The following is a 23,954-nucleotide window of genomic DNA, read 5'->3' as shown; positions in this document are numbered from 1 at the left end:
CTACAAGAAGGTGTAAATACAGAGGCTTGAGGACACATACTCAATAAATATTAATCCTCCCAAGGGTAAAGATTTTAAGCTAGAAGGGCACTGTTTCAAAACCTGCTCTAGAGCCACAGTCCTCTCTAGTTACTTCAGTTAAGATAAGCTTGGCTCCTAAAAGTGATAATAAATTTTCCAGTTTCATCCAAAAATCTAAAACTGTATTTCATACTAATAGAGATACATCAACATGAAAATAACTGCATAAAATTAAAGATAATTTTAGGCCAATACAGATGATTCTAATAATTTTCTACACTGGAATATATATATTATTTTCATAAAATAATACCTATCACAATCTGCTTCTAACTAGAAAACTGTCACTCGACTTTGAAAGATAGTATTTTCAGTTACGATCTTTCAAGTTGATATGCAGATGTGACATATTTAAGTCTATAAATAAAAATCCTTATCTTACAAGGCAGTTAAACTGCAGTATAATTGAAGCCTCCAGTAAGTTTTCCAGTAAAATATTATAATCATAAGATTATCAAATTAATATTCAAATAAAGGAATATATTCGGTTGCATAATCCCAGGGAAGACACAAGGAACTGTATCCTGCTATGGGGATAAGGTTGCCAGGCAAAATAGAGAATGCCCTGTGAAATCTGAAATTCAGACTAAAAATTAACAAGTTTAAGCATATTTATATACTAAATATCGAATGTAACATGCTTATACTAAAAATCATTTGTTGTTTATCTGAAATTCAAATTTAACTAGGCATCCTATATTTCTTTTTGCTAAATCTGCCAGTCATACTAGGGGGTGTGTAGTTACGGCTAATTCAAAACGCTGGAGCTTGGAATTCCAATGAGTGTATAACAAGCTTACTCCAAATAAGGTGCAATTTCACCTCAAAGCATATTGTATGGGCAGGAGATTACCAGAATCCTTTTTTTATACAGAAAGCAATTCTGACATATGTATTCTTCTTGAAAAATTTCTCCTTTGTATGAATTTCCACATAGGCTAAGTAAATTAACAGCAGTTAATACTGTATCCTGGAGACTGAAGCATGATGCCCTGAAACGTAACAGGTCATTAGAAAATCTCCACCACATTTGGCTCTCAAATACCATCTAGTTGATAATGTGAAAAAGTAAAATAAATACATTTCTGTACAAACTCCAAAAGATTTTGGAAAGACCTTATTTATTTATTTTCATTTTAATAGTTGAATATACTACTTCCCAGGTGGTTCAATGGTAAGGAATCCATCTGTCCACAAAGGAGACAGTCGGGAAGATACCCTAGAGGAGGGAATGGCAAACCACTCCAGTATTCTTGCCTGGGAAATCCCATGGAGAGAGGAGCCTTGTAGACTACAGTCCAGTCCATGGGGTCACAAAGAGTCAGACACGACTCAGCAACTGAGCATGCATACTACTTTAAGCTTAAAGGTAATTCACCTGAAGTAATGTCTGAGATGGAAAAACAGTGGAAACAGTGTCAGACTTTGTTTTTTTGGGCTCCAAAATCACTGCAGATGCTGATTGCAGCCATGAAATTAAAAGACGCTTGCTCCTTGGAAGGAAAGTTATGACCAACCTTGATAGTATATTGAAAAGCAGAGACATTACTTTGCCGACCAAGGTCCGTCTAGTCAAGGCAATGGTTTTTCCCGTGGTCATGTATGGATGTGAGAGTTGGACTGTGAAGAAAGCTGATCGCCGAAGAATCGATGCTTTTGAACTGTGGTGTTGGAGAAGACTCTTGAGAGTCCCTTATACTGCAAGGAGATCCAACCAGTCCATTCTAAAGGAGATCAATCCTGGATGTTCATTGGAGGGACTGATGCTAAAGCTGAAACTCCAATACTTTGGCCACCTCATGAGACGAGTTGACTCACTGGAAAAGACTCTGATGCTGGGAAAGGTTGGGGGCGGGAGGAGAAGGGGACGACGGAGAATGAGATGGCTGGATGGCATCACCGACTCTGTGGACATGAGTTTGAGTGTACTCCGGGAGTTGGTGATGGACAGGGAGGCCTGGCGTGCTGTGATTCATGGGGTCGCGGAGAGTCGGACACGACTGAGCGACTGAACTGAACTGAACTGAACTGAATGTCTGAGATTGAAGAAAAATGTATTGAACATATTATCTGATTTAAAAATAAGTATGGTTTTCAATTTTGCTGCCATCCTCTAGTACTCCCAAATGACTTACAGGAGGCATTTTTATCATTAGTTGATGATCATAATTTATCACATGATTTTTGTTACTTTGTTCTCCAGTTTGGTCGTTTAATGATGTTAACTAGGCATGATTGTGCTTCCCTGGTGGCTTAGATGTTAAAGAATCTGCCTGCAATGTGGGAAACTTGGGTTCAATCCATGGGTTGGGAAGATCCCCCAGAGAAGGGAATGGCTACCCATTCCAGTATTCTTGCCTGGAGAATTCCATGGACAGAGGAGCCTGGCAGGGTATAGTCCATGGGGTCACAAAGAGACAGGAATGAGCGAATTTCACTCCACTTTCAGGTATGATTAGTCACAAATAATCCTAAATCTGGAGACAACAATAAACAAGACAGGCCAAGTCTACAGATTCACATGAAGAGGAACTAAAAAACCTCTTGATGAAAGTGAAAGAGGAGAGTGAAAAAGTTGGCTTAAAACTCAACATTCAGAAAACGAAGATCATGGCATCTGGTCCCATCACTTCATGGGAAATAGCTGGGGAAACAGTGGAAACAGTGGCAGACTTTATTTTTGGGGGCTCCAAAATCACTGCTGCTGATTGCAGCATAAAATTAAAAGACGCTTACTCCTTGGAAGGAAAGTTATGACCAACATAGATAGCATATTAAAAAGCAGAGACATTACTTTTCCATCAAAGTTCTAGTCAAGGCTATGGTTTTTCCAGTGGTCATGTATGGATGTGAGAGTTGGACTGTGAAGAAAGTGGATTGCTGAAGAATTGATGCTTTTGAACTGTGGTGCTGGAGAAGACTCTTGAGAGTCCCTTGGACTGCAAGGAGATCCAATCAGTCCATTCTAAAGGAGATCAGTCCTGGGTGTTCACTGGAAGGACCGATGCTAAAGCTGAAATTCCAATACTTTGGCCACCTCATGTGAAGAGTTGAGTCACTGGAAAAGACTCTGATGCTGGGAGGGACTGGGGGCATGAGGAGAAGGGGACAACAGAGAATGAGATGGCTGGATGGCATCACTGACTCGATGAACATGAGTTTGAGAACTCTGGGAGTTGGTGATGGACAGGGAGGCCTGGCGTGCTGTGATTCATGGGGTCGCAAAGAGTCAGACACAACTGAGCTACTGAACTGAACTGAACTGAACTGATAACAAGTTAGCTATAAACTCTCTATATGATTTTAAGCATGTTATTGACGTTATCTTAGGATATTCATTAATATTCTGTTGAAATTCACTAATTCCAAATGCACATGAAATGAGTTTTGACACTGCATAGCATAATGCAACCTCTACCATAATTATGACATGGAATATTTCTGTAATGACAGAAAGTTCCCTCCTGACCTTTTGCAGTCAATTCCTTCCTCTCATGCCCACCCTTAGAAACACTGATTTGTAGAAACATTCACTCTGCTAGGATCTTACAGTGTGTTTTTGAAAGGTTTTTTTTCCCCTTTGTGAAATCTTTTTGTTGAGTATCCAAGCTGTTGCATGGATCTACTTTAATATTAATGCAGTCATTCAAGTTTTCCTTAGAATTGGGATTACATAAAATATAATTATATGCTTTTACTTTTCATCTATTTCTTTCTTTACATTTTAAGTATTTCTTTTAGACAACAAAGCTGGGTATTGCTTCTTTTAATCCCATCTGATGACTTCTGCCTCTTAATTGAAATGTTTGGAAAGTGAAAGTGAAGTTGCTCAGTCGTGTCCAACTCTGCGACCCTGTGGACTGTAGCCTACAAGGCTCCTCTGTCCATGGGATTCTCCAGGCAAGAATACTGGAGTGGGTTACCATTTCCTTCTCCAGGGTATCTGCCCGACCCAGGGATCAAACCCAGGTCTCCTGCATTGGAGGCAGACGCTTTAACCTCTGAGCCACCAGGGAAGAGAGTTGAAATGTTTAATCCATTTATATGTTATATAAATATTAATATTGTTGTTGTCACGTCCAATTCTTTGATACCCCGTGGACTGCAGCATGACAGGCTTCCCTGGTATCAAGAATCAATATAGTAGGATTTAAATCTACCATCTTGCAGTTGTATTTCACTTGTTCCGGATGTTCTTTGTGCCTCTTTCTTTTTTCTCTGCCTTCTTTGGATTAACTGAGGTTTTACACAGTTCTTCTTATAATCATTCCATTTTATTTGAAATATTGGTTATTAGTTATATCTCTTTGATTTTTCTTTTTTGTAGCTTCTCTAGGTCATTGGTTGGCAATTGTTTTTTAAATAACCAAATAGTTAACATTTCAGACTTTTCAGGCCATATGAGCTCTGCTGTACTTAAACTTTTTCAAATGGAAAGTGGAAGCAGCCATAGAAAATGCAAAAATCAGTAAGAATGATTGTTTTTATTTTTTCCAAAAACTGGCATGCTACCATTTGCTGTCCCTTGCTCTAGGGCTTAAAATACACAGCTTTAATTTTTCACTGTCTACTCTTAAATAGCACATCACCTTGCATATAATTTAACAAACTTGCGTGTGTGCTAAGTCACTTCAGTCATGTCTGACTGTTTGCAACCCTATGAACTGTGTCTTCAGGCTCCTCGGTCCACATGATTCTCCAGGCAACTGTACTGGAGTGAGTTGCATGTTCTCCTCCAGGGGATCTTCCCCAACCACGGATTGAACCCGTATCTCTTATGTCTCCTGCACTGGCACACAGGTTCTTTACCAATAGCACCAACTGGGAAGCCATTAACAAACTTACTATATTCTATTTCTTCCTTATTATTTATTATTGCCATACACTTTTGCTTCTATATGTATATATTATAAAACTTATAATGTTTGTCATAAATGGTAAATGATTTTTGAACAAAATTTTAAAAATAGAAATATATCTTTTACATTTGCCCATCAGTTCAGTTCAGTTCAGTTGCTCAGTCGTGTGCGATGCTATGTGACCCCATAGATGGCAGCCCACCAGGCTCCCCTGTCCCTGGGATTCTCCAGGCAAGAACACTGGAGTAGGTTGCCATTTCCTTCTCCAATGCATGAAAGTGAAAAGTGAAAGTGAAGTCGCTCAGTTGTGTCCGACTCTTTGCGACCCCATGGACTGCAGCCTACCAGGCTCCTCCACCCATGGGATTTTCCAGGCAAGAGTACATATGCTTACTTATTTTGTTTAGATCTAAAGTTCCACTGGCATTATTTTTCTTCTATCTTAAGAATTTCTTTTAACAATTTCTTTCATACTGCAGAGCTGTTGTTGACAAATGTTCTCATCTTTTGTTTTTTACACCTGTCCTTATTTGCTTTTAGTTCAGAAAGATACTTTTGCTATGTATGGTGTATTAGGTAGATTTTTTTCAGTACTTGAAACAAGTTTCTCAGTTGTGATTTGGTTTGAGAAGTTTCTGACATGAAAGTCTCTACTGTCCTGATATTTGTCTCTTCCTCATGAAAGGAAGGAGCCATTTCCTTCTGCTCTTTTTGAGGTATTTTATCATTGACTTTCAGCAATTTTTTAATATTGTGTCTTGGCATTATTTTCCTTGTTATATTTATACTGCTTGAGCTTCACTGAGCTTCTGAGATCTTGAATAGAGTTCCCACCAAATTTGGACAAAAATGCTGATCATTAGTTCTTCAAATATTCATTCTCTTCCTCCTGTTACTCCAATTATGAAATTACTCCATATTATACCACAAGTAGCTAGCACCACCTTTTCAAGGTTTTTACTTTTTCTTTTCTTCTTTATTCTGCATTTTGGGTAGTCTATTGCTATGGCTTTATGTTCATTGATGTTTTTATTCTGCAGTAGTTATTTTTATGTAAATCCCATGCAATATACATTTTACTTGGAAAAATATATATTTTCCAAGTAAAATACAGAAAAGTAAAGTATTACAAATTCTATCCTATTTCAGCTTCATGTCTTCAATTTTTCTCCTTATCATTCTGTTTTCCTCTACCATCTAACATATAGATCATATTGTATTATAATAACTACCTCAATATTCATATTTTATGAATCTGTTGACTGATTTTTTTTCTACTGGTACTGGTCATATTTTCTTGTTTAGGGTTCATTTACATGACTTCCAGCCTGTAAAAGGCCTCAATCATTTGTTAACCTTTTCTCTGGTAACAAAGTTATATGCTGATTTTTTCCAACCCCTGTACACTATTGGTTTATATTTTTTCTAGTTATTTAAATTGAGGCTATAAACAAGCATCACAATTGGGAACTTCTTGTTGTTTCAATGCATTTAGAAAGCTCATTTTTGCTCTCATTGACTATTTATAGAAACTCATATTAAAATGCTGAACTCATAAAATGTTGAAAGTGTTCATTCAACTAATTAAATTTTTTCTCAATGACAAAAATATTTTATTTTATTCAAATGTCCACATTTTTCTTAGATGACAAAGCACAATATTTGATTTCCAGGTGTAAGGATAAAAAACATGTATTATTAAGTGCAATTAAGTTTACCATGGAGTTAAATTATGTAAAAATATTGACATCATTGAGAAATTAATGTTCTGGGAAGGTTATGATACAACTCCAGGAAACAAAACTTTTACAGTTTTACTTTAGGGAGATATGGTAAATTCATTGCAGAAATAATTGCGTTTATCCTAAATCATTATCATCTCAGCAATTACCTCTTTTGAAAGCTTCCTCACTTTATCTATTAAGGAAACTGCTGAGTTTGTTTCTTTCTATTAACATTCCATGTACAGAATGAGATTAACATAAAACCCCTGGTTTTATCCTCCTGTGCTGCTTCCTTGTGAGAATGGAAATACAGTATATTTTCAGTTCTGGAAATACAGAATAACATAAAATCATCTATTTTCTTGAAATCTATACTGGCAGTATACTGATTGTACATATCAATACTGTTTTACTCATATTGGGAAATGGTAAATTATATATTTCAAAAAACAGTAAAAATTCAGTATCAGTCTATTTCTTTTGAAATAAATTAATATAAATAAATTATTGAAATCATTATAGTGATCTCAGATACTTATATTATTCTTCCTATGTGCTAAATGTTATACAATATTTTAGAAAAATATCTAAGTTTGGTGCCTTTCCCTCTTTGGTAATATGTTCAGGACAAATTTACAACCTTTTACTAGAAAATGTACTTGACCTATTGATTAGAATTTGGGGGAATTTTTAATTAAAACATGTGAAAATGATCAATGATTTATAAGAATCTAAAAATAGAAGTTGATGATATTATTATTACTATTACTGCTACCACCACCACAATATATATCTTAGGTTTGAGTGGGAATAACAATTCTTTCCTATTAATTTTGCTTGTTTCTATCCCATAAAAAAGAGAATGACTAAGAATTAAAGTCACCATGTTAACTATAAAACCAGCTCTTGGTTAATCTGTAAATTATTTCAGGCAAATTATAAACTTATTTAACAAAGAAACTAAGGCTTCCTCATGGATGTAATGAAAGCCATGTCTAACTAGTAGTTACCTCTGTCACTTAAAAGGATTTTTCCCCCCATTGACATTCCCTTGTTTACTAACAGTATGAAACAAAGGTATTCATGTCAAAATCAGAACTTGCAGCACTGGTCATACTAGGAACACTTACTTGACAATTTATAATGGCCAATATATTTATATAATATATAAAATATATAATTATATATGTAATATATAACTATATAAAATATATAATATAAAATATTTAAAGTGTGTGTCATACTAATAGTTAAGAATATTTCAATGGTTATCAATAATAATTTTAGTGAGTATCAGAGCCAAATAAATAGTTGAAGAATAATGCCAGTTATTAACACAAAATAATGATTGTATATGTATATGTACAGTATAGCTTATAGATTGAAGAATCTTTTGTCCTTTGCAGTCAATTATTTTATATCACATCTCTTTGGGAAAACCTGATTACCTTATTTGTTGGTTAAAATACATGATGTTCAGGGAGACAGTGACTTATCCAAGGACACACGGCCAGTTAGTATATAATGCCATGAACTTTGAGGTAAGTTTTTAAAATTATATTGAAGGCATTTTCCAAAAAAATTCAATAAAAGCAGAATTTGTGGGTCATCACATTAGTTAATTTCTCAAGACATGCAGGTACTCATTCTGTCTCCCAAACCCTTGAGGCCAGATGTGCTCCACTAGTAAATTTTTTAGATTTAGGGCACATTTCAGCGGTCATGTATGGATGTGGGAGTTGGACTTTGAAGAAAGTGGATCGCCGAAGAATTGATGCTTTTGAACTGTGGTATTGGAGAAGACTCTTGAGAGTCCCTTGGACTGCAAGGAGATCCAACCAGTCCATTCTAAAGGAGATTAGTCCAGGGTGTTCACTGGAAGGACCGATGCTAAAGCTGACACTCCAATACATGCACAAGCATTTGCATTATTTCAACCTAACCTGTAGACACAGGCTGTATCAGGAAATATTAAAAACTTATCCTTTGGTTTTAAAGAATTACCTTTCTTTTGGAATTGAATATGATAAAAAAAAATAAGTGAGAGATAATCTGTGCCTTCAGGAAGCAAGGTTACTTGTCAAAAATTAACAATTTAGTGTTTTTTTAGCTTTTAAGCATTTTCAGTGTTTATTATTTCCTATTATTCGAGATATAATTTTTTCTTTAAACAGTATAAAAAAACATTTCTAATGTATCATTTATAAAGCAGCATTGTTCTGCAAGTTTGGTAATTTTTCAGAAAGAGAAAGAAGATCTGGGAAAGGATACTGCTGCAGACAGATGAAGGAAAGTAAGAATCCTTTCTATCTGATAGTGTCTCAGAAAAGGGGTAGAGAAGAAGTGTGTTGAGAGTAAACACGAGGTGATGATGCGAAGGCATGGAATGTAATTAGTAGATAAAAGAAAACACAAGAGACAAATTGAAGAGTAAGGAGTGTGTGTGCACACATATGTGGACATGTGTTTGTTTCAGGATTAAGGGAAGAAGGCATGATTTCCTTAGAAGAGGAACTAATAGGAAAGAAAGGGAGAAATATGACATATTTGGAGAGTGGGTTTAGATGATAGAATTTGGATTTGAAAGAACTAGGAAGGAGGAGGACTAAAAGTAGAAGGAAATAATCCTTTATTTTCTTCTGAAACAAATAATTTAATTATAAAATTAATTCAGAAGAAAAAATATCTAAATATAGTTAGGCAAAGACTGACAAAGAAGAGTGAAATGTCCCTAGCCCTGCCGCTGCTACTGCAAAGTCACGTCAGTCATGTCCGATATCCTGCTGTGATTTATGTCAGAGAGTGTTTTGCCTATGTTTTCCTCTAGGGGTTTTATAGTTCCTGCTCTTACATTTAGATTTTTAAGCCATTTTGAGTTTCATGTATGGATGTGAGAGTTGGACTGTGAAGAAAGCTGATCGCTGAAGAATTGATGCTTTTGAACTGTGGTGTTGGAGAAGACTCTTGACAGTCCCTTGGACTGCAAGGAGATCCAACCAGTTCATTCTAAAGGAGATCGATCCTGAGTGTTCATTGGAAGGACTGATGCTAAAGCTGAAACTCCAATACTTTGGCCACCTCATGCGAACAGTGGACTCACTGGAAAAGACTCTGATCCTGGGAAGGATTGGGGGCGGGTGAAGAAGGGGACGACAAAGAATGAGATGGCTGGATGGCATCACCGACTCTATGGACATGAGTTTGAGTGAACTCTGGGAGTTGGTGATGGACAGGGAGGCCTGGCGTGCTGTGATTCACGGGGTCGCAAAGAGTCAGTCATGACTGAGTGACTGAACTGAACTGATGGTGTTAGAAAGTGTTCTGCTGCTGCTGCTGCCAAGTTGCTTCAGTCGTGTCTGACTCTGTGCAACCCCACAGATGGCAGCCCACCAGGCTCCCCCGTCCCTGGGAGTCTTCAGGCAAGAACATTGGAGTAGGTTGTCATTTCCTTCTCCAATGCATGAAAGTGAAAAGTGACAGGGAAGTCGCTCAGTCGTGTCTGACTCTTAGTGATCCCATGGACTGCAGCCTACCAGGCTCCTCTGTCCATGGGAGTTTAGGCAAGAGTACTGGAGTGGGATGCCATTGCCTTCTCTGGTCCCTAGCCCTCAGTTCAGTTCAGTCGCTCAGTCGTGTCCGACTCTTTGTGATACCATGAATCACAGCACGCCAGGCCTCCCTGTCCATCACCAACTCCCTGAGTTCACTCAAACTCATGTCCGTCCAGTCGGTGATGCCATCAAGCCATCTCATTCTCTGTCGTCCCCGTCTCCTCCTGCCCCCAATCTCTCCCAGCATCAGAGTCTTTTCCAGTGAGTCAACTCGTCACATGAGGTGGCCAAAGTATTGGAGTTTCAGCTTTAGCATCAGTCCTTCCAATGAACACCCAGGACTGATCTCCTTTAGAATGGACTGGTTGGATCTCCCCTACCAGATATTAAAATACACTAAAATAACTGCAGTTAAAACAGTGGGTGATTTTTGTAAGAACAGGCACAGACCACTGTAACAAAGAGAAAGTCTAGAAATAGACACAATAGCATGTATGAATTTGAGATCTGCTAAAAGCAGTATCTAAAAATCAATGGAATGGGGTGTGCATTTTAGTAAATGGTATCACATAATTAAGGGCTTCCCTAGTGGCTCAGAGGGTAAATTTATCAGCAATGTGGGAAACCTGGGTTCGATCCCTGGGTTGGGAAGGTCTCCTGGAGGAGGGCATGGCAACCCACTCCAGTATTCTTTCCTGGAGAATCCCCATGGACAGAGGAGCCTGGTGGGCTACAGCCCATGAGGTCACAAAGAGTAGGACAGAACTGGATGACTAAGCATAGCACAGCACATCATATAACTCAATGTAGAAAATTGTCTTAGAAAATACAAAAATGCGTTCCCTTGCCTACCAAATATACCAGGATAAGTTCCAAATAGATCATATATTTGAGTGCAAAGTGAAGTTGCTCAGTTGTGTCTGACTCTTTGCGACCCCATGGACTGTAGCCCACCAGGCTCCTCCCTCAGTGGGATTCTGCAGGCAAGAATACTGGAGTGGGTTGCCATTTCCTTCTCCAGGGATCTTCCCAGGATTGAACCCAGGGACTGTAGCCCACCAGGCTCCTCCCTCCATGGGATTCTGCAGTCAAGAATACTGGAGTGGGTTGCCATTTCCTTCTCCAGGGGATCTTCCCAGGATCTTCCCAGGATCGAACCCGGGTCTCCTGTATTGCAGGCAGATGCTTTAACCTCTGAGCCACCAGCTCAAATTTGAATGCCAAAGGTGAAACCAAATAAGTCATGAAAAACATAGGAGAATTCCCCTCTAAATTGGAAGAGAGAAAGTGTCCCTGTTACTCAAAATAGATCAATAATAATGGAAACAATTTAAAAAGATTAAAATATTAAATAACGGAAGTATAGGAAAAAACTAGGCTGAGAAAGAAATATCTGCAATTAATAGCTATAGTTCTAATTTACCCAATGTGACTGTGTGTGTGTGTGAGTGCTCAGTTGCTCAACTGTGTCCTACATTTCGTAACTGCATGAATGGTGGCCCACCAGGTTACTCCGTCCATGGGATTTCCCAGGGAAGAAACTGGAGTGGGTTGCTTATCTCCTATTCCAGGGGATCTCCCTGATCCAGTGATGGAACCTGCGTCTCTTGTGTCTCCTGCATTGGCAGGTTGATTCTTCAACCACTGTGCCACCTGGAAAGCCCCCTCTAAATTATTAAAAACAGAAATAAATCTATAAAATTGGCTAGAAATGAAAACAATTCACTGAAAATGACTCTTAATCACATGAAAAGATGCTATACCTCATTATAATAAGAAGGCACACTGAGATACCTCTTAAATAATCTATTAGAATGCCAAAACACATAAAAGTCTAATGACTTTCTGCTGGTAAGAATCTGGGTAAATAGTCTTTCATACTTTGCTGGTAGAAATGAAAAATCATACACATTTAAAGATGAAAAATTTTCTAATAACAAAATTATATACATTTAACCTCTAATCCAATAATCTCACTTTTAGATATCCATCCCAAAGGTACACTGGGAAAAAATACAAAAAGATGTATGCATATGCCTATTTATTGCAAGACTCTTCGTAATTAGAAAAGGCATAAAGAACTAGTTTAATAGACTATTATACCTCTATACAATGAAGCACTAGACAGCTGCGAAAAGAAATAAAAACTATTTCTATATTCTACTAAATCAGTGGTCTCCAAGATATACCATTAAGTGGAAGAAGCAATGTGGGAAAAAGAGAAAGGAACATATCATGCTACCAACTACATTTTAAAGTTTATATTTATACACAGAAGAATATACCATAAAGTTAAAAAAAGTTACCCATGAAAAAAGGAGACTGTGTAGAAGTGATGCAGAGTGATATTAATTTTTTTTGAGTATAACTTGTATGAAATATTTGGCTTTGAATTGTGCACAAAGTTTACATCACTAAAAAAAAACAAAGTCAAATTTTAGGAAAAGAAATTCTTAAACCTTGAAAACAGAAATGAATCTAACTTGATATCCAACTGATGGTATAACTATAGCAAGAACTTTTTCAAGACTTGGAATTATTTTAATAAAAATTCCTGTTGGGCTAGTCTATAAGGAGTACACTAAAAATTCATGCTTTGGCAATTATACTGTTAAGAGTAGCACTGTATTTTTATTCTGAGACTGTTTTATATAAATTGTGAAAAAGTAATATGAATTTTATAATTCCATCATTTCTATTGTTGTTGACGAGCATAATCTTGGCATAGTAGAAAGTACAGCTATAGGACAGAAAAAGTTAAATAAAAACCCAGTAGCCTGCATCTTAATTGTAAATTTCTTGATGAACTGGTGAAATTGTTTATCTGTCTACCTATCTTCTGCCTAATCTTTTAGCTCTCCCCAAGAAACTTAGAAAAAGTGACAAACACAGCAAAATGAATATCTCTAAAATTTGATTAGCATTTTGAGTGATCCTGGGAGAGATGACTTAATTTAGGTGGGGAGCATTTAGTCCTACAGAGAGCAAGGCAAGTCTATCACATATGGTTGATGTCATGACAAAAGGACTCAGCAAGCTATCTGAAGAGGCTTCCAGTGGTCAAATTTAGAATATGATGAATAATTAATAACATGCATATAAAAACATAAAATACATTTATATCTAGGAATTCATAATAGTAACAGAAAATAGTTAAAAAAAGAAAAGACAGAGGATAGAATGAACCAATTTAGCCTGGAGATTCAGAGTCTAGGAAACCACAGAGTGAGTTTCTTTAAGAAACAGATTGAGTAAGAAAAATACAAGATGTGGGAAACTTAAAAGTGACTTAACAAACTTGTCACCCATCTCCGTGAATGGACTTTAATTGATCCTGATTTATATAAAAAGTGTTAAAAATCATGACATTTGTGAGATCACTGGAAAAAGTTGAACACTAAGTGAATACTTGATGATATTAAAATTGTTTTTAAGTGTGAAAATGGCATGTGGCTATATTTTCTTTAATTTAGCACTTAAACAAAATATATGGATCTGAAATGTATCTGAAATTAATATGAGATGTGAAGGAAATTACTGGGCACATACATGGAACAATATCTGATAATAATTGACCTGATAATTATTGAAGTTGAAAAATGAGTATATGCAGGTTCCTTAGGGCTTCCCTGGTGGCTCAGCGGTAAGGAATCCACCTGCAATGCAGGAGACACGGGCTTGATCGCTGGGTTGGGAAGAGCCCTGGAGAAGGAAATGGCTACCTACTCCAGTGTTCTTACCTGGAAAATACCATAGACAGAGGGGCCTGGTGGGCTACAGTCCATGGGGTCACAAAAGAGTAGGACAGGACTTAGCAGCTAAACAACAGAAAGGTTTATCATACTAATCTTTCTACATTTATTCATGTCTGAAATTCTCTATATTATAAATTTAAAAAATGAAGAATAAGACAAGAAGTTCAGTCTTGCACAGAAAGGACACCCTTTCCCCTGAGACTTCAAACATTCTGGCTTATCTTTAAAACACTCACCCTTTTACTCTTGCCATCATTCTCAGCAAAGGATTTTACCTCTTACTATCATGTAAAATATTACTCAACTTCCTGACAAACACCTACAAGTTTGTGCATTTTAAAACACTCATCTTTTCTTCACTTCCAAGTATCTAAGCAAGGGCTCCAACTGCGTTCTTTTTCCTGTGTTTTCTTTCAACTTCTCCACTGGTAGCTTAATCTTATTATTTAAACATGGTCATACCTCTTTGCTCTTAAAAAATAAAACAATCCCTCTTCCCTGTCCACTTCCTCATCCAGCTACTTCCATATTTCCCAGCTCTCCTTCAGAATAAAATTTTGTAAAAAAAAAAATAACCATTCTGGCAGAGACTGATAATTGTCTCTCAAGAGCCATTTGTCATCTGTAATATTAGATTTAGGCCATTGAAAACAAAGCATACAGCTTGCCAGTGGAACGTAATGGAAATCGTGTATGCAGCTACTTGGTACTGTTTTTTAACTGAGGAGATAATCCTTTCTTCTCTGGCCTCACCCTCCTTCCTCCTGGATGGAATGTGGACAAAATGACCGACATTTCAGCCTGCATCTTGTACCATGATACTTTGGCAATGGAAGCAATAGATTTTGGAGCAATAGACAGAAGATTAAAATTCTATTACCTTGGGGTCCCTAATATATGAAATCTACTATATTCAAGTCTTAATTTATTAATCAAGCTACTCGGATCTGCCTTTCACACATGCTATCTGACTGACACTTAACCAAGGTCAGCAATGACATATTACTGTACTTTCTGCACTATTAATCATTCCTTCTCTACTCCAAAATTTCAACAGTTTTTATATCATAAAGCACATAGGAAATACAAGTTTATATCACATTGGGGTCGAAGATAAAATTTCTCATGACTGGAAGTGACCAGCGTCTGACTATACAAGGCCTCACCTGCCTTCAAAAGATATAAAAGATCAATGCAATAATAAATCACATAACCAATTGATAGCATAATATTGTACTATGCTACATATTTTGGATAACTCAGTTCTAGACACTTCAGTCTCTTGTTTTTCTTTTTTTTTTTAGCTACTTCTTCCCTCATCATTTCAGAAATGTGAGTATTTTCTAGAGTTCTCCTGTAGTCTGTCATCTGGGGTTATTCCACCAGCTTCTATCACCTTGTGTGCACACATGCTAAGTTGCTTCAGTTGTGTCTGACTCTTTGCGACCTTATGGACTGTAGCCCTCTAGGCTCCTCTGTCCATGGGATTCTCCAGGCAAGAATACTGGAGTGGGTTGTCATGCCCTCCTCCAAGGGATCTTTCTGATCCAACCATTGAACCCACGTCTCCTGAGTCGCAGGCTGATTCTTTACCTCTGAGCCACTGGGGAAGCCATCTATCACCTTACTTAAAATCTACAGGCTGATGATGTCAAAGTCTATAAACACATCTCATTTCTTTTTCTTGAACACCATCCAGTGGAAATCTTGCTTCTTATGGATAATTATCCATATGAAATCTTCCAGGCACTCAAATTAAATGTATTATCTACACCCCAAGTACTCTTCTAAGCTCAGTGAATGCCACGATTATGAACTACTTGCTCAAGCTAGAGCCCTCAAAAGTTATCCTGTGACTTTCCCTTTCCCTGTCCTTTCTATCTCATATCTAATATATCAAAATAAATCTGCTCATGCTCTTGAATCAGGCCAGACTTATTCAAGACATAGTAGATTAAGACTAATGGTTAAATCAATCATCATGAATTATTTTAAAGCACTTAAAAACATTTCAAATGTGTAAAGTGCTACAAAATACTGACAGTAATGTAGGAAAGATAAGTGGTCCAGCAGAGACACAAAAAGATATGGAATCAAAAGTCACAAGTTAAAGCACTAACTCAAGTGTACACTAGGGTTGGGTTACCCAAGGAAATAGTTTATATCTGAGACCCTGTTTTCTCATCTGTAAGCACTCTGGTTGTTCATGCAATCAACATGCAGTTACTGGATTTCCTCCCAAAGGTGCAAACAAACAAAAAAATCATACTATTTTCATATATAAAACACAGATAGACATGCAGTTCTTAGACATACAGTAGATGGGTGGATGAGCTGAATGCCAGTTCTGGGCTAAGCACATTATTTATTATTCATTATCCCATTTGCTCTTCAGGACAAACCCACAACATAGGGATTATTACTTCATCTTCGCAAATAAGAAAATATCCTTAAGAAATTAAATAATGCAACAAATCTGCTGGCTGCCACTAGAATATAAATTCCATAAATGCAGAGGTCTTGTCTGAATAGGTCATTGTTTTATTCCCAGTGTCTGGAACTCAGAAGACAACCTAATAAAATCTGTTGAATGGATAAATTATTCTGAATTAAGAATAAGTGAAGAAGTTCAGAGGTCCCTGAGATGTTAGATTCCAAATATTCTTCATAATCTTTATGTTATTAGAGGTATCTAATATAGAGCTTGGGGCTTCCCTGGTGGCTCAGTGGTAAAGAATTTGTCTGCCAATGCAGGATACCTGGGTTTGATCCTGGGTTGGGAAGATACCCTGGAATAGGAAATGGTGACCCACTCCAGCATTCTTGTCCATGGAGATCCCATGGACAGAGGAGCCTGGCGGGCTAGTCCATGGAGTTGCAAAAGAGTCGGTCAGGACTGAGCAACTAAACAAAGATGCAACGTATCTATATTATGCTCAGTGTAAGAGCATAACACTCACTGAGACATACCTGCACTACAAGAGATCAAGCACTGTTGGAGTTTCAGATTAAAGTTTTGAAGGCTCTGTGTTTCTGGATCATAACTAACTATAAACAAATTTTATAGAAACATTTTCATTCATTTGTAGCTTATCCATTTAGTTACTGACTTAGCAATGCCACAAATTTATTTTATCCCAGGCTTCTAAAATGAGATACAGTTTGTGTGTATGTGTGTAAAACAGGCTTTGGAGCCAGACAGAACTGGATATAACCCTCAGTCAGGCTATTACCAAGCTAATTAGCAAGTTATTTAGTTTCCTTATCTCTAAAATGGAAGAGTTTTTGTGAAAATTAAAATTAAGGTAATTCTTGTAATGGGATCAACACGGTGCCTGGAAACCTGAGCAAATATTTAAAATTTTCAATCCTTTCTTTTTAATATCATGTTCATAATTGTCTCTAGGAGGTCAGATGTGTCACTAGTCTTTTCTAACTGACCTGTGAAACAAAAGGGTGATTCTTAAATTACTAAATTAGAGCCGACTCTGTTCCAACTAATGGAAAGAAGTCACAAGCCCACATCATGCAATACTTGTAAAGAGCATACCATATCCCACTGTAGAAAGACCCAAGTGTTTCATTCTATTTTTCACAAGTTCGGCAAGTTCTTGTCTTTCTGACCTCCTGTAGAGGTTCAGGCGCTGCTGGGTCATTTTCTCCGCGGTTCTACCGGAATGTTTGGGGCCTTTCCTGCTCAGCCTTCGGGCCCATTGCATGCTCTTCCTCCTCAGCAGCGGGTGGTCCGACTGGTCGCTGGATGTCGAGTTGCGATGGTTACTTCGGTGGTGACCTTGTTCTTTAGCGTCTTTGGTGTCTTCCCACTCTTCTACACTGATGGATATCTGAGACTTCAAAAGAAGTGCGTATGCTAATTAGATATCTTAAGAATCAGGTAGCCTAGAGTTCTATTCATACATATATTTTTTGCTAAATTTTGATATAATTATATATCTCATGAGAGGTTTTTACAGAAAGAACAAGATCATCATTATTGACACTAATTTTATGTTGCTAAAAGTATTAGAAAATATGTTTTTCAAACTTACAGTGAACCAGATAAAATATCCTTGCATACTCCAGTATAAGCTTTTTTATAAAAAGAATTTAACATTTTATGTATCAGAGTTACCAAACAATTGGAATAGAGTTGTTTGAAACCAAAACAAAAAGAGCTAGATATTTTAATAGTGTTATTCAAATGAAGTCAAAATAATGGACTTTCCTCAATTTACTCCTAGTACTCCACATGAAATTAAAAAAAAATTATGCAAGTTCATTTATTTTTGGAGTTAATAATATTTTTAAGGTTTTAAATTATTGCTCTTTCTAAAGAGGGCATTGGCATGAACTTTATAAAGTGTGACTTTTTTATTGGATCATATGATCCCAAGGAAAACAAAAAGCATATTTTATTTAATTTATGCATTAGTTATTTACCACATAAATAGTTTTGATAAAATGTTAGGATACACTTCAGGAACTGTTTTCAGTGTTCTAAGTGAAAGTATGCTATAAATATTAATATTTCACAAATATAATTTCTAGAATCACAAAGAAAACTTACATTAGGCTACTCTTCATAGGAAGGAAAAACAATGAAAAAAGTCCTAAAGTCCATGTTGATCTACTCTTTTACTACTAAATCTGGTTTTAAAGTGAGAAGCTTTCCTTTGATAATAGGCGCTTACTGAAATGGAGCAAGACCTTATGGTCCTTTCCCCCTCACCATGACCTCTGCCTGCTTTTTGTATGTGGAAACTTTAGTCAATAAGTTTAATCAGAGAAGTGAGAAATGCAAAAACAAAGGAAAACAGTCAAAGGAAACTAAATAATAATAATGTAGTCATTAAGCATAGTCAAGGACCTTTAGTTCTTTTTCAAGGATTGCACATAATATTCTGAGCCATATAACTGAGCTGTTTTATAGATACTAAAACACCAGGTGGGGAAATTACTACATGATGACCAGACCGTAACCAGGACATGAGCAGGCACAATTCCAAGAACTGGCCTCAGAGAAATGGGAACAAATGGCCACTGGAACTGAGGATTAACTGTACCTAAAACAATCAAGATGATGCTGATCAATTTGAAGATGACTATTAGAGCTGACTGTGCTGTTTCTGCATGTAGCCCCTCCTTCTGTGTATAAAAGCTCTATCCCCACTGGTTGCCAGTGTAAGGAGGAGAGGGTGAGTTGGCCTTTGGACAGACATCCACCACCCTCCTCTCCCCAGTTGCTGGCATTTGAAATAAGGCAAACTTTCCTCTCCACCAATCTGGGCTGTTTATTCGCTTCTGAGTGGTGAGCAGCTGGACCCTACCACACTCTTTCGGTAATATTAATATAAACAAAAGATTCCTGTTTCAGAATTGTTGCTTTTCATACCAGGAAGTCATATGAAATGAACCATGATTCAAACCAGAAAGCCTTATTTTCTAAAACATGCACATGCAAAGGGAAATTTCCTCATTTTGTTGTGCGTAAGAGCTGCGTTCATGAACCCGCTGTGTTTACCGTCTGTGGATGAAGTTTGAGCTACAACATGCATTTGTTGCTGGCTTCCAAAGTAATCGGATTTAAATTACCAATTTAAGTAAGGTCAGAAGGCAGATCCAATAAGATCCTTTAAAGTGAATATGAATTATGGAGGTTCAGTCAATGCCCTACACACAATTCCTAGTGGCAAGCTATGAAATTGAAATTGGCTCACAGTTAAATTCAATAAAAAATGCAAATATTCGTTCACATTTGTTTCAAAACAGTACTGTGGAGAGTGGTATGAAAACGATTTGTTAAACTTTCACTACTGCATAATTAGAAACTATTTCTCTATTTTTAAGATTGATTTATTATTAAGTTAAAGACTATAATTGATTTACAATGTGTTAGTTTCAGGTGTATAGTACAATGATTCAGTTATATATATGTATTAGCTATATATATACATGAATAATTCCATCTACAAAAGAAATAGTCTCTTATGAAGCTATGAAGGTTAAACAAATTATACATGTATTATTTACACATAATTTTTCAGAGTCTTTCCCCTTATAGTTATTATAAGATACTGAGTAGAGTTCTCTATGCTATACAGAAGGACCTTGTTGATTATCGTTATCTATTTTATATATACTAGCATGTATACATTAATCCCATTGGAATAAGATAATATTTCATTCAAAATAGAAACCTCTTTTTAGCTATAGAATTTAGGTTGGAAGTATTAAAACTTCTAATACTGTGGTTTTGCAACACTGGATGTCTTTGTAAGTCTTAACTTACTCTAGTCTTACCTGGTTGATAATATACTGAAAATCCTCTCCTCTGAAAGTAAAATATATAAAATTGCAAGTAATATATACCATCAGTAAAGAATATCAATCTATGTTCAGTGGTTTCAGTTTACATGTACTTTATAGCAAAAATGAAAATATGTTAGTTCATTCGTATTTAGACACACAGATTGCACAGATTTGTGAATCAGAATCTAAAATTTATTTGAAGTACTCTTTCTAGTCATAATTCTGTAATAGTTTTATTTCCCATAAACATGTGGAAACAGTCATTTTGTAAGATATTATGCTCATATAATGTCACTGACAAGTCAAGTCACAGAACCAGAAGTTAATAAATATTTTAGGGAAGAAGTTGAAGATTAGCTTATTTTCCAAGTAGAGGATAAAACACTTTTTATCTTTGTGAATGCTTTTCTTAGTTATGTGTACCAGGAATTATATCAAGCATGTATGAGCTAAATAATACTGGGTCCCCTATTCACCACTGTTTTGAATTATCCCAAAGGAAAGAATATCATGATTTACATAAAAACCCATAGGACTCACAAGGCATTTTCATCATTATTTCAATAAAAGTAACATCTCATTTTATATTTCAGTTTAACTAAAGGAAAAGGAAATCAGAAGGATTTGGGGGATTAAGTTTAAGAATTCTAAACTCACAACACAGAGATAGTTATTTGTATGCTTGGAATTTGCATTCCGTTCTTTCTTCCTTCCAATAGGATATAATAAAAAGTATACTGAATTTATATGTATTAAGATACACACATTTGAGTGATATTGTGGATACTTTCTAGCTCTGGGCCTACAATAAAACTGCATAACTACTATGCAAAATAAGAATAATGATACTCACGTTCCACCTCATAGAAATATTGTGCAAATTCATACATTAATATATAAAGAAAACATGTCACCTGTAAACTCCTACACATATTATCCTAGTAGGAATGATGATCCACAATGTCAGTCATTGGTAATAAACATGAAATTATTCTATTACTAAATATGTGTGGGGAGTGGGTGTGCAAGCACATGTGCTTGTGCATTTTAAAAGATCTATTTATACTTTCCCAAGGCCATTTCATCACCTGGTTGTAGCTCTATTGTGTTCCTAACATGACATCATGACCAACAGGAAATATTAAATAGAGTGGTGCTAGGATACAGGATCATGATTTCATTGTAGGACCTTTTCCTGAACTTAGAGTCAGAGTTTTAGAGTGCCTAAAAACACATATTCTGGCATCAGATAAAGCTGGGTTTAAATACACTTACCTGATCTGTATTCCTGGTTATGTAACTTAAATTCTCTAAGACTGTCCCCAGTGTCCTATCTGAAAAGTGATCATTCTATTCTTACTTTGCTCACAGTGTTTCTCCAAGCAAATCTAGGAGATGATACATGAAAAGTAAATAACAGAGTGCCTGTCTCAGTGAATGCTCAATCAATATTAGTTAATATTTGGATTCATAATCTTTTACAAAAATGGGGAAAATAAAAATAAATAATTATGAGGAGCTATATAAACGTAAAACACAAGTATGAACAAGAGAGGAATGACTCGTATTTTGGTGTAATTTTCTCTATCAGTGACTATATTTCATAAGAAATAAAGGTAATATAAACAAATTCTTGGAAAAATTCATTTGGTTAAAGTTCTGTGGAATATGAAAAACAGAATAACTATTTAAGTGAAAGAGATTTACTGTTTTGCTTCCATGAATTATTTTTCACTGTTTCCATGTATAATGGGAGAACTCTGGCTTGACTTCTTAGTACTTTAATTGTCAAAAGTCTCACATAATTATTAACTTAAAATAAGATTTAAACTAATATTTGTGAAATAAAAATATATTTACAAGTTGTCATGGTCTGAATGCAGAGTTCCAAAGGATAGCAAGGAGAGACAAGAAAGCCTTCCTCAGTGATAAGTGCAAAGAAATAGAGGAAAACAATAGAATGGGAAAGACTAGAGAATTCCTCAAGAAATTTAGAGATACCAAGGGAACATTTCATGCAAAGAAAGGCTCAATAAAGGACAGAAATGGTATGGACCTAACAGAAGCAGAAGATATTAAGAAGAGGTGACAAGAATACACTGAAGAAGTGTACAAAAAATATCTTCATGACCCAGATAATCAGGATGGTGTGATCACTCACCTAGAACCAGATATCCTGAAATGTGAAGGCAAGTGGGCCTTAAAAAGCATCACTGTGAACAAAGCTAGTGGAGGTGATGGAATTCCAGTTGAGCTATTTCAAATCCTAAAAGATGATGCTGTGAAAGTGCTGCGCTCAATATGCCAACAAATGTGGAAAACTCAGCAGTGGCCACAGGACTGGAAAAGGTCAGTTTTCATTCCAATCCCTATGAAAGGCAACGCCAAAGAATGCTCAAACTACCACACAATTGCACTCATCTCACACACTAGCAAAGTAATGCTCAAAATTTTCCAAGCCAGGCTTCAACAATACATGAACTGTGAACTTCCAGATGTTCAAGCTGGTTTAAGAAAAGGCAGAGAAACCAGAGATCAACTTGCCAACATCCGCTGGATCATCGAAAAAGCAAGAGAGTTCCAGAAAAGCATCCATTTCTGATTTATTGACTCTGCCAAAGCCTTTGACTGTGTGGATCACAATAAACTATGTAAAGTTCTGAAAGAGATGGGAATACCAGACTACCTGACCTGCCTCTTGAGAAATCTGTATGCAGGTCAGGAAACAACAGTTAGAACTGCACATGGAACCACAGGCTGGTTCCAAATAGACAAAGGAGTGCGTCAAGGCTGTATACTGTCACCCTGCTTATTTAACTCATATGCAGAGGACATCAGGAGAAACGCTGGGCTCGGTGAAGAATGAACTGGAATCAAGACTGCCAGGAGAAATATCAGTAACCTCAGATATGCAGATAACATCACCCTTATGGCAGAAAGTGAAGAAGAACAAAAAGCCTCTTGAAGAAAGTGAAAGAGGAGAGTGAAAAAGTTGGCTTAAGGCTCAGCATTCATAAAACTAAGATCATGGCATCCAGTCCCAATACTTCATGGCAAATAGATGGAGAAACAGTAGCAGACTTTATTTTTTGGGCTCCAAAATCACTGCAGATGGTGACTGCAGCCATGAAATAAAAAGACACTCTTTGGAAGAAAAGTTATGACGAACCTAGACAGCATATTAAAAAGCAGAGACATTACTTTGCCAACAAAGGTCCATCTAGCCAAGGCTATGATTTTTCCAGTAGTCATGTATGTATGTGAGAGTTGGACTATAAAGAAAGCTGATCACCGAAGAATTGATGCTTTTGAACTGTGGTGCTGGAGAAGACTCTTCAGAGTCCCTTGGACTTCAAGGAGATCTAACCAGTCCATCTTAAAGGAAATGAGTCCTGACTGTTCATTGGAAGGACTGATGTTGAAGCTGAAACTCCAATACTTTGGCCACCTGATGTGAAGAGCTGACTCGTTTGAAAAGACCTTGATGCTGGGAAAGACAGAAGGCAGGAGAAGGGGATGACAGAGGATGAGATGGTTGCATGGCATCACCAACTCAATGGACATGAGTTTGGGTAAACTCCAGGAGTTGGTGATGGACAGAGAGGCCTGGTGTGTTGTAGTCCATTGGGTCACAAAGAGTCGGACACAACTGAGCGACTGAACTGACTGAACTGA

At 36.7% G+C, this 23,954-nt stretch overlaps 1 protein-coding gene across 6 annotated transcripts in view; it reads right to left on the bottom strand.

Annotated features, from left to right (window-relative positions):
* Positions 1–23,954, bottom strand: part of KCNT2 (potassium sodium-activated channel subfamily T member 2) — a 448,004-nt gene that overhangs the window by 7,684 nt on the left and 416,366 nt on the right. For 4 of the 6 annotated variants that reach the window (XM_088845010.1, XM_088845011.1, XM_055419934.2 and 1 more), the window contains one exon: positions 17,521–17,821. In XM_088845010.1, the coding sequence (XP_088701136.1) occupies positions 17,521–17,821 (301 nt within the window). Of the gene's footprint in view, positions 1–3,349; positions 3,373–17,520; positions 17,842–23,954 lie in introns of all 6 variants that reach the window. The other 2 variants (XM_088845009.1, XM_088845012.1) reach the window with 2 other exon arrangements.

Source organism: Moschus berezovskii, chromosome 17 (genome assembly GCF_049115385.1).
Source record: "Moschus berezovskii isolate FMDL1 chromosome 17, NW_MosBer_1.0, whole genome shotgun sequence".
NCBI lineage: Eukaryota > Metazoa > Chordata > Mammalia > Artiodactyla > Moschidae > Moschus > Moschus berezovskii.
The sequence above is the reverse complement of the archived record's forward strand: the minus strand, read 5'-3'. Positions and strand labels throughout refer to the sequence as shown.